Source organism: Electrophorus electricus, chromosome 6 (assembly GCF_013358815.1).
Source record: "Electrophorus electricus isolate fEleEle1 chromosome 6, fEleEle1.pri, whole genome shotgun sequence".
In the NCBI taxonomy this organism is placed as follows: Eukaryota; Metazoa; Chordata; class Actinopteri; order Gymnotiformes; family Gymnotidae; genus Electrophorus; species Electrophorus electricus.
The window spans coordinates 28,979,457-28,994,533 of record NC_049540.1 but is presented as its reverse complement, the minus strand read 5'-3'; the positions used below and the strand labels follow the sequence as shown (position 1 = coordinate 28,994,533).

At 45.8% G+C, this 15,077-nt stretch overlaps 1 protein-coding gene across 1 annotated transcript in view; it reads left to right on the top strand.

The window, feature by feature from the left end:
* Positions 1-5,364: 5,364 nt before the first annotated feature.
* Positions 5,365-15,077, top strand: part of LOC113586309 (potassium/sodium hyperpolarization-activated cyclic nucleotide-gated channel 1) — a 98,547-nt gene continuing 88,834 nt past the window's right edge. The window contains exon 1 of the mRNA XM_035526744.1: positions 5,365-5,726. Coding sequence (XP_035382637.1) covers positions 5,365-5,726 — 362 coding nt within the window. The remainder of the gene's footprint in view (positions 5,727-15,077) is intronic.

Genomic DNA, 15,077 nt, shown 5'->3' with positions numbered 1-15,077 from the left:
CGCTTGTGTTGCATTAACCTCACGATCCCCTACCAGCAGTTCTGAGGTTGGTCTGTCCCACAGGAACTCAGGTCCAGTAATTCAAACAGCTCTGAAGCCCTGAGACCTCAGGAGGCATAATCTGTGGGGTTGTCATCTGTCAACATAATTCCACTATGCTGGATTGCTGATTTCTGGATTTTTAGTGAAAATCGTTCTAAGAACCGAATCCTTTTCAAGGTTCCCCAAGTCATTCATCTCTCCCAACTTGGCCTCAGTTCACCAGGTCACGGGTTGTCCCAACCTGTGCCGTTCTGACACATCTACAACACCTTCTTTCCTCAGAAATAAAGAATGCAGCCCACACACTCCCAAAAAGATCTGGAAAATCTAACAGAGGTTTTGATCAATTTTATTCCATCAGTTTGTTCAGAAGCCAAGCAGTGACGTGAGAGCACATGTCTCAGCGTACATGCTATGGTCTGTGTCCATGAGCATGAGCAGGCAGAAATGCTGACGTCAGCACGTATGCTGAGATGTTTGCTCCTCGCCACACTGGTTGGCTTCAGATTGTGCTAACGGAATAACATTGATCAAACTGTGGATGTTCCACTATTTGCTTCACACACCTACAGCAAATGTTTTTTTATTTGTTTTCTTGGAGGCTACACACCTTTTGTGTTTCATATGGGACACTTTCTTTCCTGCCGGGACAAATGGGGTCAGAAAGTCTATCGTGTTGTACACTGAAGCCACTGCTGACAGAATTCCATGTTTGGGAGCTGGTTTGCCAACAAAAGAATTGTTGAAGGAGAAGATATCACTTTATCACTCAATTCCACCTCACACATAACACGCTCTGCATTGGGACGTCATCATAGTTTAGGTCCACGTCCTGCTTCTCATCAACAGCACATTCTTATGCGCTGACTCCAATACCTCTTTGACTAATTTGATGGCTACATAAACCCATTCTAGACTTTGGTACATTGTCCACAATGTCCACATTCTTCCTGATGAAGTCTGCTGCCAGAAGGTACTCTTTCTCACACTGGTCAGTGGAAATTGTCTTGTCATAACAGGCACAACCTGGACATAATGAAGCTGGGGAAACATGGACTTGAGTCCAGTATTCTTTCGGCTCAGAGTCCATGTCATCTCCAACCGTTAGACATGGAGATTGTGTCTTTATTTTCTCCACATCACACAACACAACAACTGGGTGCTTATGGAAATGACAAGGTACTCTAGTTAACCCACTAGTGAGGTCAGGGTCTGTTAGCCAATTAACATTTAAAGTAGTGCCTCAACACATCAGGCCTGTCAAACACTAATCTTATGAGACTTTTTAGGGTGGTAGACTGATCGATGTGGAAAACACCACACATGGATCTCTGTCTAGACTCCTTTTTAGGTGTTTAAGCCTGAGCAAAAAAGCCCAAACGTTCTTGTCTGGGAGGTGAGAAGGTGCTATAAAGGGGAGTGATATTTCAAGATGTTCTTTTTCCCCCTCATTTGGTTTTAACAAAATCTGACTCAAGTACTTTTATAACTGCTGCTGGTGTTACAGATGGAAGATCTCTAATGGATTTATGATGACACACCAGTTAGATTCTTTGAATTCACTCACTGTCCCTGAATTCCAACAGTGCTCCAGCTGAGTTGAGTCTTCATGGCATGAGGCACATAGACACCTCCTGTGATAACTACTGGTACCACTGCAGTTATAACCAGTTAGGAGTCCCAACCCACAGTCCATCACAGAGGGGCATTTTGGGAGAAATGCTTGCTAGGTGCTGCCACTGATTGGCTGTATCATATGTGAGAATGTGTATATTCAAGAGGAATGAAATCCCTTGTCTATACTGGAGGCAAATTGTTAAAGCAAATGGGAAAGCTCCTTAAATCTAAGATCACAGACTCTCAGGCTTTTCACAATCAAGTCGTGTATGGGATGTTTTCAACAGAAGGTACATTTGACTGAGTTTGGGTTATGTTGTGGAATAGTCTTGTTCTTTGGTTTGTTGTAAAGTTTTGATTTTGCTTCTTCAAGCTGAATTCAGTGGCATTACTTGATTAATCTAAAGTCTTTACATGAATACCAAAGCTTTTTGCCATTGTGTGTTTTTGTTTCTTTTAACCATTTTCCCATGGTTCATGCTTTTATCTAATCAATATCGAATTACTGTAATGGTCTTCTAATTTATGTTCTAAAAAGTTAATAAATAAACTTCAAATAAAGCAGCCAGAGCCCTGATAATGGCAAGAAAATCTGACCATATCAGTCCCACTTTCAGCTCTGCACTGGCTCCCAGTTAATTTACGCATCGATTTAAAAAATCTTCTGTTGACATATAAAACGCTAAATGGTCTGGCCCCAAAGTATCTGAGTATCACAGCCTACTCTCAAAATTCAGGTATAAAAGGCACACACATGAGAAAGAGAGGATCCAAATGCAAGCATTGATTAGTCTACAGAGTAGACTGGGACTGGAGGTCTCTGGACCCCGAACATCTCAAGACAGGAATGTGGGAGTTAGCAGGTACTCTAGGTCAGAGTCCGGGTGGAGTCCAGGGGTCAGGCAGGAGACGAGGTCTGGAAAACAGGCAGAGTTCGGACTCTGGGAAAGCTGACACATACAGGAAAGGCTTGGTATTGGTCATGAGGATGGCAAACCTTCAAACTGAGTGTGAGGGAGAAGCTGAGATACAGAAGGGCGACGGTGCTTCTAGTACTCTGGCTAACCAGATCAGAAACGACTGTGATGGCCCAAGTGCCGGAGGAAAAGGAACAAGATGAAGAAGCATCTCTCAACACAGTCTGACATTTTATTTACACGACGTGCATACGATAAACAGTAATGGCACTCGCACAAAACAAACCAGTGCAGTATGATGTAAACGATGAACGATAACAGAAACATAAACAGGAGGATGAAATGTTGAACAATGAACCGTGAGCGCAAACACTAGCACTAACACCTACAATGGCCAGCAACTCTCTGTACAAACAGAGGGGTTTATATACATACATAAACGATGTGTGTAACAATGTGCAGGTGAGAGATAACAAGGGGGGTGTGGCTACAAACAAGGGGGCTGTCACAGTCAAAACAGTCAACAAACACGATTCCCACAGCACCGCCAATCCACAAGTGTTTTCCTTGTCTCGGTCGACCTCGGCTTGCTCCGCAGGGATCTGGACCTATACTGTTGTAAAGCACTGAGATAAGAGTTTGGCTTCACTCAGCTATTGTGTAACATAACGATACCAATTTTAGAAGTTTGGCTAACATCTGGTTGTCTTTGCAGTCATTCAGTACTTGATATAAGATATAAGGCATGGCACTGATACACACACCACAAATCACATTCCCTCATCTTGATACACATTATGTGCCAGCCATTGGCCACCTGAATGCACGCTGGATTCGGAAGTTTCTCCCATTGCCTGGCAGTGGCACTCTATCCCTCCAGCACTGGCTTGGCCTCACTCATATTTTGCCTCCTCCACGTATTCTGTAAGTAGAAAATCTTGTCTGCTGGATCTGAGCCCTGTTTTCTTAGACTCTTCTCCTGTCTACACCCTCAGTTTAACTTCAATGTCTTTTTGATCCTCAGGCTTTTTTAATTCTCTGCACTGCACATCAACAGAAGCTTCGGATTAGTTTCCTTTTTCTCAGTGCTGGAGCGAAAGCCAGGGCATTGCTCGGGTTCAGTGGCTCAAGATGCTGTGCGTAGCCTCCATCAAACAATACAGATAGCCTTGGCTTTATGCCTCTGCACTGATCTTCACCTGCTTCAGCCAGATACATTCTTACCAATTGCATTGAATTTCTTGCTACAGCAGAGGATGCGTCAACCTTCCTCTGAATTTCTTGAGAGGGTGTCACTTGGAGTTTTAAGTTGTTGCATTCTTATTTTTATTTAGACTTGAAATTCTCTACCGCATCAATTCAGTCACGCAAGACACATTCAGATAATTCATGTACTAACTCGAATCTCCTTCCCACCTTGACTACAGCGGGTTCAAACTCACTGTGCATTATGTTAAGTTTATAAATTTGTGCATTAATATTTTTTATGTCATGTTTTCTAGACTTCTTGCTTCAAGTCCTTTAGCAGATAATTAATTTGGCTGACTAAATCACCCAGCTGCAATAGGGACTCACTCCAGACTGACAGTCACTATTATTCATTATGAAATACTGCAAATTACCATCAAAGCTAGAACAAGTTAGGACTAGAACTCAATCCAGGTTAAACTCATTGCACACAACATACTGACTCACAAAAGTAGCCTGAGTTTACATTGCAAACACAGATACCGAAACAATGTAACAGATCAGAACTACGTAACAACCAGACTCACTGGATTATGCCCGTGGAATCATCACTCTCTTGGCCCGCCACATCCAGCTCAGATGTCATTATTGATGCCACGTATGATGCTACTGATGGGCAGTGGTAGCTCAGTGTTTACAGTACTTGACTTGTATTTGGAAGGTTGCTGGTTCAAGCCCCTCCACTGTTGGTGCCCCTGAGCAAGACCCTTAATCCTCAATGACTCAAGTTGTACTTAGTCATAATTGTAAGTTGCTTTGGATAAAAGCATCAGATAAATGTATCTTACAGGAAAATAAGTGAAGCATTACTTCTATAAAGGAATGTAGAAATTACTGCAATGATTTAATAAATACAAAGGCTACAACAGTGAGCAAAAATTATGCTTTTATCAAACAAATATAAAAATTCATGACTGAATACATGATGTTTGAGTTTCTATGGTAGCACGCATGGTAAATCAGAGGCAGCTATAAGATGCTATGCAGCATGTCTGAGCTGGTGCTGCAACGTTTCCCCGCTGTGTTTCCAGAGCTGCACTTTAAAAAGCATGAGGATATGTGCAGACGCGATTCTCTGACATAATTAAACTGCTATAACGCCTCCCGATATATTTGCCAACATGTCATTTAGTTGCGTAGCACTGTCTGTCAGTCGTGATTTAGTTACTCCTATTTGCGCCTACAAGGTGTTCAAAATCAACTCTTGTTGTTAGAAGATGTGTGCACGCGGCACATTATGAAAATTAGGTGCGCGAGCTTTGCTCGCGGGCCCTTTTACTTCTCGTGAGCCCGGTAGTGTGGCGGAGAAGCGGCGCGAGCGAACAGTAACATTCTGACGGTAGATGGCGGTAACCCAAGAAACCTGATCCTCCAGGTTCACTGGAAGTCTGCCTCAGTTTGCAGCATTCGTAAAGGAGGCAACGGAGCCGAGCAGCTGAAGGACATCAGATGAGACAGGCGATCCTCCAGCGGTGCCCGTTGAGTTTCACGCGTAGCCTGTCCTCCGCGCTCGGGGACGGTGCGTTCTGAGAAATAAACCATGGACGACCACTACAATTCCATCTCGAGCAACAAAGACGAGAAAGTGGATGGGAATAATTCGTTTCAGAGGCGAGACTCGATCATGAAGAACAGCACGGGAAGTCAGAAGATGAAAGACCACCGCAACTCGGTGGGCTTGAAGGGAGACCGGGAAGACACCACGGTCGGTTTTGACAATTTAGAGTCCGAGCAGGCGGCTCGACAGTACGGGTTCATACAGCGGCAGTTCGCGTCGCTGCTGCAGCCCGGGGTGAATAAGTTCTCCCTGCGAATGTTTGGAAGTCAGAAAGCCGTGGAGAAGGAACAGAAAAGGGTGCAAACGGCCGGAATCTGGATCATCCACCCCTATAGCGATTTTAGGTAAGCGCGGAAAAGTCACCTTCCAAGGCACATGTCGTCACGCATACTCAGGTCCGCAACACACACACACACACACACACACACACTTGCGTTCTGTCATAAATGCGCGCACGCAATGCTCTATGCGGTGCTCGGTGTTTACGCGTTCACTGGCGGTGCATGTTCATGCAGTCACATCAGATGTTTGAAGGAGCAATGTCCTTGTCGCGGGTAGCTGTGAATGTCATCTCGTTATGCACGTGCAGAGCTGCCGTCATCGTGAGAAACTCGCCTTTCTCTCATGATTCGCGAGTGCGGGGTGGTGCTTCCATTTTACAATGCGTGACAGGTCCGCAGCACGCGGGCTCACGGTTGTAAATGTTTCACTGTCACGGAGTCTGTAACCAAACGGAGAGATGGGTAGATGTGCGAAGGTGACTCCAAGAAGTCAAAATTGAAGTAAAATTGCAGACATTTCTTTCACCACTCTGAGTAGAGGCTGATAGTATGATGGCCTCGCGCACGCCAGGCAACACTGACACATTTATCTGGTGAACCGAGATTCTCGCGCAGTTCAGCACTAGTCGTGTTCGTGCATGTAGGCTTGGGCTTTGTGCACGCTCTGGAATGCCGTGTCCTCATCTATCCTGCATATTCAACTATACTTTAGAGGTAGATGGTCGAAAATAAAATCACCGATAATGTCACTTAGGGAAAATAACTGTTATGCTGATGTCACGATGCCATAATCCTGCAACTTTATGAGGTCTGCGCGAGAACGTCCAGGGTGGCCTAGCCGTCGTTTCTAAAGCAAAGTGGCAGATTTATTTTGCACTGCATCGCGAACACAAGGACCTGATCACTCAGAGCAGAGCAACATTTTCAGCACTGCGCACGTACATCCATAATCATTAGCTTTGCCTCATTACCGATTATGAATCGTTATTATTGATTTCTCTTTCTCGCTGTTCCTTTCGGAAAAGTATTTACCTTTGAGAAAACAAACAAACAAACTAACAAACCTGCGTCTTTATGAATTGCGCCTGCACAAACTCTTCAAATCCAGCAGTGCAAAGTAGGTTCTGTCTGTTCTGTGTCTGTTTTGAATAACTCATGATTTCTTTGTGATTCCAATTCAAGAGCATCATTATCTGGTTCATTACTTGTTTTTCAGTGTTATTTTAAAATGTGCAAAAAAATAAATAATTTTTTTTTTAATTAAAAAAAGAAAGAAAGAAAAAAAAAAGAAAAATGTGGGGTTTTTTTTTCGCTCGCGGGTTTAACGAACCATGGCCACGCGCCCTCCGCAGCAGTGACGAGGCGTCCTCCTCACGTGCAAGATTTACCCTGGCAACAACCGCGTGAAATCTTTGAATTATCCTCTCGTGTGTGCGAGCTCAGCACGAGACAGAGAGAGAAAGTCAGGACCGTTATCGTTTCTGCCGTGTGGGTGACACGCTTACGGCCTCGCGCTGCCGCTCTCCAAGGTCCTGAGAACAAGGTCCGTGCAGCTCTAAACAGAAACGTCACGAAGCGCAGTCGCGCGCCTGGAGGACGCGTTTTCAGGAGGTCTCATGCGCCCTCGGAAAGCTTTCCTAGCATACGCTTACTACGGGAGCAAATGTCGGTCGTATTGCTTGTGCGCTTGCACGTGCCAGTCCTTCTGACATCAGGGCGCAGAGAATAAGTGAAGTCGGATTAGAGGTTTAACACGAGGCCGAGTAAGACGAACGCAGAGTCTTACCACAGTGATGTAAAATAACTGACCTTTCTTTCATGTTGTAGGTACATAGGGCATCGCTGCTTAGAAGTCATTATTTTAGCAAGCATCAAGATACTTTGTATTGCAGGTCTACTTTCTTAAGCAAGAGATTCTACATACCTACATAATGCTTACTTTATTTTTAGCATAATACAACAAAACCTGTGTTGGGCATTAGCTGCTGGTGTCACTGTTTGAATGAAGGAGCTGGGTTTGGTAATAGCTTGACGTCATTCCTGTAGGGTGTACTCAAGTTACTGTAGTTTGAACTAGGGATGCACCAGTATTGAATTTCTTGGGCCGATAAGATAACCGATAATTAGCACCTTGTTGTGGCTGATACTAATAGCTGGTATTAATAACTGATAATTTTACCTTTATGCATTTTAAAGCATGTTCAAACAATATTCTATACATGAAGTGTAGTGAGTGTAAAACATGTTAAACTCTAAAGATGGATTATTAATCCTTTTTTCAAAGCCATTTCAGAGGTAGATCAGACGTCATAATTATTGTAAACATACACTGGACCAAAAGGTTGAGACAAAATTTTATGTTCTAACCTTTCTCACTGTTAAGTGCCATTTTCTTTTTCCTTGAAGTGTTGCAGGTGTGAAAACACAGAAAAACCAAACCGCAAAACTCGACAGTTCCCCATGTCAGGCTGCACGTGTCAAAAGAAAACCCACCTCATCTGTGTATTATTCTTATAATTGCAGTAATATAAAAAGGAGGCCTAAATGAAACAGAAGTTTTCATCTGTTGGGCAGATGAAAAAGATCAGCTGTAATTATCGTCTGAAATTCCAACATCGAACCGCTAACAATCCATTAAAAATCCATTAAAAAGCTTCCTTATCGGCTAATAATACACGTTGGCTGAAGATGTACTGTGTACCTGTGTAGCTCTTACATCACAAGTAAAATGAGTTTTACATCAAACAGAGAGAGAGAGAGAGAGAGAGAGAGAGAGAGAGAGACTGCAACCATTGCTGTATAATATGTAGCAACATGTCACTCTCAGACAGTGACAACTTCTCTTCTCCTCATTCCCGCTACACCTACAACTAAACCACCCCTACGCACACCACCCCTACATACACCACCCTTATACACACACCACCCCTACACACACCACCCTTATACACACACCACCCCTACACACACCACCCTTATACACACACCACCCCTACACACACACACCACCCCTACACACACCACCCCTACACACACACCACATCTACACACACCACCCCTACACACACACCACCCCTACACACACATACCATCCCTACACACACACCACCCCTACACACACACCAGCCCTACACACACACCACCCCTACACACACCACCCCTACACACACACCACATCTACACACACCACCCCTACACACACACTACCCCTACACACCACCCCTACACACATACCATCCCTACACACACCACCCCTACACACACACTACCCCTACACACCACCCCTACACACACCACCCCTACACACATACCATCCCTACACACACCACCCCTACACACACACTACCCCTACACACATACACCAACCCTACACACACACCATCCCTACACACACACCACCCCTACACACATATACCACCCCTACACACACACCACCCCTACACACACACACCAACCCTACATACACACCAACCCTACACACACACACACACACACACACACACACACCACCCCTACAAAAACACACACACCACCCCTACACACACACCAACTTACACACACACACACACACACACACTACCCCTACACATACACCACCCCTACACCCACACACCACCCCTACACACACCAACTTACACACACACACACACACACACACACACACACACACACTACTCCTACACACACACCACTCCTACACACAGTCCTTTTTGACAAATTATATTGTTAAGCTTGTTAAATAATATCTTGTTAATGTCTTAATAGCTTGCTGTTAACACTTTATTATTATTATTATTATTATTATTATTATTATTATTATTATTATTATTTGTGGTGATTTTGTATTCGTTATTTTGGCTGTTAAAAAGTTACAAATGTAAAAACCTCCAAGAATTTGCCAGTATTGTATTTTGTACAGTCATGCCAATGAAGCCATTTTGACTTGAGAGAGAAATCAAGTGAGAGAGATTGAGAGTGAGAGAGCGAGAAAGAGAGATTGAGAGTGAGAGAACGAGAAAGAGAGATTGAGAGTGAGACTGAAAGAGATTGAGGAGATTGAGAAAGAGAGAGAGATAGTGATAGGGAGAGAGAGAGAGAAGGAGAGAGAGAGGAACTGAGAGAGAGAGGGAGAGGGAGAGAGAGAGAGAAGGAGAGAGAGAGGGACTGAGAGAGAGAGGGAGAGGGAGAGAGAGAGAGAAGGAGAGAGAGAGGGACTGAGAAAGAGAGGGAGAGAAACAGTTAATGACAGTGACCTCACTCACTCCCTTTGTCAGCAGCAAACCCACTGCTGAACATGTCAGTGTGTTTCAGACAGAAACACCTAATATGTTATAAAACCCAGTATATTATATAAAAGAAAATGTGATGTTGCCAGAATCAATTGATGCACCACCTCCTTATTAAAGGTACATTTTCCAATGATTCTTCTTCACATTATGAAACAGCCATTACACTGATCCCTAGTGGCCTGGATGTATCAGAGATTGTGTACTAAATCTATTTTAAACATGGCCGCCTCCATGTAGGGGACCCACTCTGTGGAGCGTAAACTGGTTCATTAGAGGACAACAAAGCAAACTGATTTCAGGTGAACTGTGCTTTATGGAAATAAAATGTAAAATAATAATCACTTTCTTATATATTGTTTGTTACTTTTTCATGGTAAAAATGAAATATTGCACCTTTAATTCATTCAACAACACATAATTAAAAGTACTTGATGCGGTTGTGACATGGTGTTGTTTTTTATGGCTGATTTAAGGAAGTAAGGTTCTAATTTTATATAAATTGGATGGAACCCAAAAAAGGCATTTGGTGTGGTCCGTGTTCCACCGTCATCAGGACTCGTTAGCAAGCCACTTACTGTGCCCTAATGTGTTGTAGCTAGTTATGTTTTTTTAAATTAACTAGATATTGTGCATATCAGCACAACAATCATCCCAGTGGATTTGGTTATCACGCACCTTAGCTCACTAGACATTTTACTTTTCATATTTGCCTGGCAGTCGCGTGAGCGACTGGAGACAGGCTAAGTGGACACGTTGCTTAGCGAAACAATTGCACTTGTAGAAAAGTAGAGAAATCTTAACAGCATAATAATGTTTGTTCTCCTGACAGAATGCCTCAGCACAACATGTGTATTGCTGGGTTCCGTGACTCAGAACAACTGCCGTACATGAGACTTTTGTCCATTGCTTGTAGTTAGTTTTATACATATCAAGCTAGCCATTGTTTTTTTATTAGAATATGCCTTAATGTTGTTTGATTACAGCGTGTTATTTTCATATTAATAATGTACATTAGAGAGCACATATTTCACATGTAGATACGTGAGTCGTAAAGACAAGGAGGTGGCTGCCATTTTGAAATGCTGTCATGCACGGCTCTTTTCGTCACACGCAGGACAGCTTGCCCTTTCACTCTTTCGTTATGTCCATCCACGTGCTCTTCTGCGGTTGGCTAACTCACTGAGGCAAAGAGGTACCACTCACCGTTGATCTTTAGGGATCTCAGTCACCCTGCCACACCCAACAGTCCACATCATGGCAACATAGAGCTGAGCAAAACGAACCGAGTGCGTTGACTTCAAACTGTTGAAGGAGGTAACGGGAGGAAGGCATTGCTTGGATCTCTAAATGGATCTACAAGGGACCAAGTGGATGGGAGAGATGGCTCAAACGTTGTAGCCACCACTGCTGCGCAGGCTCGGAAACAACAATGGGAAACTTAATATCTAGTCAGCCCTTAATTTAGAGTATGGTGAAAGATTGATGAATGGTTAGTAGTATTAATTATTAATCATTTTCAGAAAAGAACTCATGCTTCAGTTGATCTAGTGGTGCCTTTGGCCAGAATGAAAGCTGGCAAGTCGCCCGGCCCAGGACGCTTGTCTTGATTAAAATAGATGTTTTTTTTGTTTTGTTTTTTTGCGCTGGCTGTAATCTATTATGAAGCCAAAGAAAAGCTGGTATTGAGGAGTTCTGACATACCATTATTTACCAGGCACATGTGCACTATGTCCAAAGAGGTTTAGGGTGACTGACTGTTTTTGGTTTTTTCAGTGTCTGAATTTACAGTGTAATATATGAGCTCAGGTTGAATCTCTGGCTTATAAATGAATCACACAGGTGGTGGGAAAAATGAGAGACAAACAGAATTTGCATGTGAGATGCTTCTCCTCCCCCTGAACAATAGCTGATTCCTAAAGTGGCTTTATCCGCTATTTTAGGGGTCTGCAACTTTGCCTTGCATTATTGATGCTTTTTGCTCTAGCGCTCTCTGCCTCTTTCGGCCCTGCCTCTCAGACGCATCCCTCAGCCTGACGAACGCCCTTGTTGAGTGCGACTCACTTTTTCCAAAATGATGCCCTCTGGTGCTCTGTAATTAGTCCAGCTCTGTTTTTCCAGCTGCAGTGCGGAACAATGGCCTAAATTCAGCAATACAGCATGACAGAAGCACTCATCAAATACAGATAGAACAGAGGTGACAGAACAGAGGTGACAGATCAGAGGTGACAGATCAGAGGTGACAGAACAGAGGTGACAGATCAAAGGTGACAGATCAGAGGTGACAGAAGAGAAGTGACAGAATAAAGGTGACAGCACAGAGGTGACAGATCAGAGGTGACAGATCAGATGCGATAGAACAGAGTTGACAGAACAGACTTGATAAAACAGAGGTGACAGAACAGAGGTTATAGAACAGAGGCGGTGAGAGGTAGGAGTGATCTCTGCCACGTGTGACATCTGTACTGGAAGTCATGACCTCTATTCTGGTCTCTGACACTTGCCAGTGGGACAGATTGTAAAGAAAATGTCCTGGCTTTGACAATACCAGCTGTCAGTCATCATGTTGTCTAGGCTACAGTTGTTAGAGCCATATATTCTACTCCATGTTCCTTTACATGGTTGAACGAGTTTCACATGTAACCCAATCCAAGCCCAAGCCCACGGTGCGCTACCCAACACCACATACACTAGCAAACAAAAAATGACCCCCATACTCCCATAAGAAAGGAAACACGCCTGATATAGATATTAGTAACTTGTGAGAGTCCCATTTTAGGCTGAAGACAGTTATCGGAAACATGATCTGGGCGTATTTATAAAGCTAAGGTCCACTGTTTTGTTAATGTTGTCAGATCCATTATGGGCCAGTGTAGGTCTGCATCAGAAGGGAGGGTGGGGCTTTCAGCAGGAGAGGGGAGGGGAGGGAGGCAGGGCTTTCAGCAGGAGTGGGGAGGGGAGGGCGGGGCTGCATCAGAGAGGAGGGGAGGGCGGGGCTTTCAGCAGGTGAGGGGATTCTGCGTCTGTTTCAGCTGACGGGATATTTTTAAAAAGTTCCTTAGAACAGCACAGCAGAATGGGAAGACTCTACTGACTAAAATGTCTGGCATAAGATCTGCTGCTCGTGTGTGTGTGTGTGTGTGTGTGTGTGTGTGTGTGTGTGTGTGTGTGTGTGTGTGTGTGTGTGAGTGTGAGAGAAAGTGAGAATGTATATGGTATATGGCTGTATATCTGTATGGTTTTAGTCCATGTGTTTGCTTGTTTGTCATGTACATTCTCCATGTTGGCTCTGACGCATCCTGTTTCAGCTAGCGCGTGGTAAAACTACCCAGCTCTGGGCTTCCTCTTCCTCTTCCTCTTCCTCTCAGCTCTGACTTGGCACTCAACGATGCCTGGAGACCATGTGTGTTGGTTGTAGAGGCCGTGATCAGACAGTGTGTTTAGATAGCGTGTTCAGTCAGTGTGTTGAGTCGGTGTGTTCAGGTAGTGTGTTCAGGCAGCGTGTTCAGGTAGTGTGTTTAGGATGTGTGTTCAGGATGCGTGCTCGGGTACTGTGTTTAGGATGTGTGTTCAGGATGCATGCTCAGGTACTGTGTTTAGGATGTGTGTTCAGGATGCGTGCTCGGGTACTGTGTTTAGGATGTGTGTTCAGGATGCGTGCTCAGGTACTGTGTTTAGGATGTGTGTTCAGGATGCGTGCTCGGGTACTGTGTTTAGGATGTGTGTTCAGGATGCATGCTCAGGTACTGTGTTTAGGATGTGTGTTCAGGATGCGTGCTCAGGTACTGTGTTTAGGATGTGTGTTCAGGATGCGTGCTCGGGTACTGTGTTTAGGATGTGTGTTCAGGATGCGTGCTCAGGTACTGTGTTTAGGATGTGTGTTCAGGATGCGTGCTCAGGTAGCATCTTCAGCCCACCTGGCTCAGCATGACGAATCGGTGGGGGTTTTACTGCTGAATGCAGCATGGTAGATGTAGCAGGAGCAGGCCAACAGCACCCCCTCCACCACACCACACCACACCCCCCAGCGCTTTAACAGGCAACACCACCCCCTCCACCTCCGCCACACCCCTCCCCCCAACGCTTTAACAGGCCAACACCACCCCCTCCACCTCCGCCACACCCCTCCCCCCAACGCTTTAACAGGCAACACCACCCCCTCCACCTCCGCCATACCCCTCCCCCCAACGCTTTAACAGGCAACACCACCCCCTCCACCTCCGCCATACCCCTCCCCCCAACGCTTTAACAGGCAACACCACCCCCTCCACCTCCGCCACACCCCTCCCCCCAACGCTTTAACAGGCCAACACCACCCCCTCCACCTCCGCCACACCCCTCCCCCCAACGCTTTAACAGGCAACACCACCCCCTCCACCTCCGCCACACCCCTCCCCCCAACGCTTTAACAGGCCAACACCACCCCCTCCACCTCCGCCACACCCCTCCCCCCAACGCTTTAACAGGCCAACACCACCCCCTCCACCTCCGCCACACCCCTCCCCCCAGCGCTTTAACAGGCAACACCACCCCCTCCACCTCCGCCACACCCCTCCCCCCAACGCTTTAACAGGCAACACCACCCCCTCCACCTCCGCCACACCCCTCCCCCCAACGCTTTAACAGGCAACACCACCCCCTCCACCTCACCACACCCCTCCCCCCAACGCTTTGACAGGCAACACCACCCCCTCCACCTCCGCCACACCCCTTCCCCCAACGCTTTAACAGGCAACACCACCCCCTCCACCTCCGCCACACCCCTTCCCCCAACGCTTTAACAGGCAACACCACCCCCTCCACCTCACCACACCCCTCCCCCCAACGCTTTGACAGGCCAACACCACCCGCTCCACCTCACCACAGCCCTCCCCCCAGCGCTTTAATAGGCTAACAGCACCCGCTCCACCTCACCACACCACACCCCTCCCCCCAACGCTTTAACAGGCCAACACCACCCCCTCCACCTCACCACACCCTTCCCCCCAACGCTTTAACAGGCCAACACCACCCCCTCCACCTCCACCACACCCCTCCCCCCAGCGCTTTAACAGGCAACACCACCCCCTCCACCTCCGCCATACCCCTCCCCCCAACGCTTTAACAGGCAACACCACCCCCTCCACCT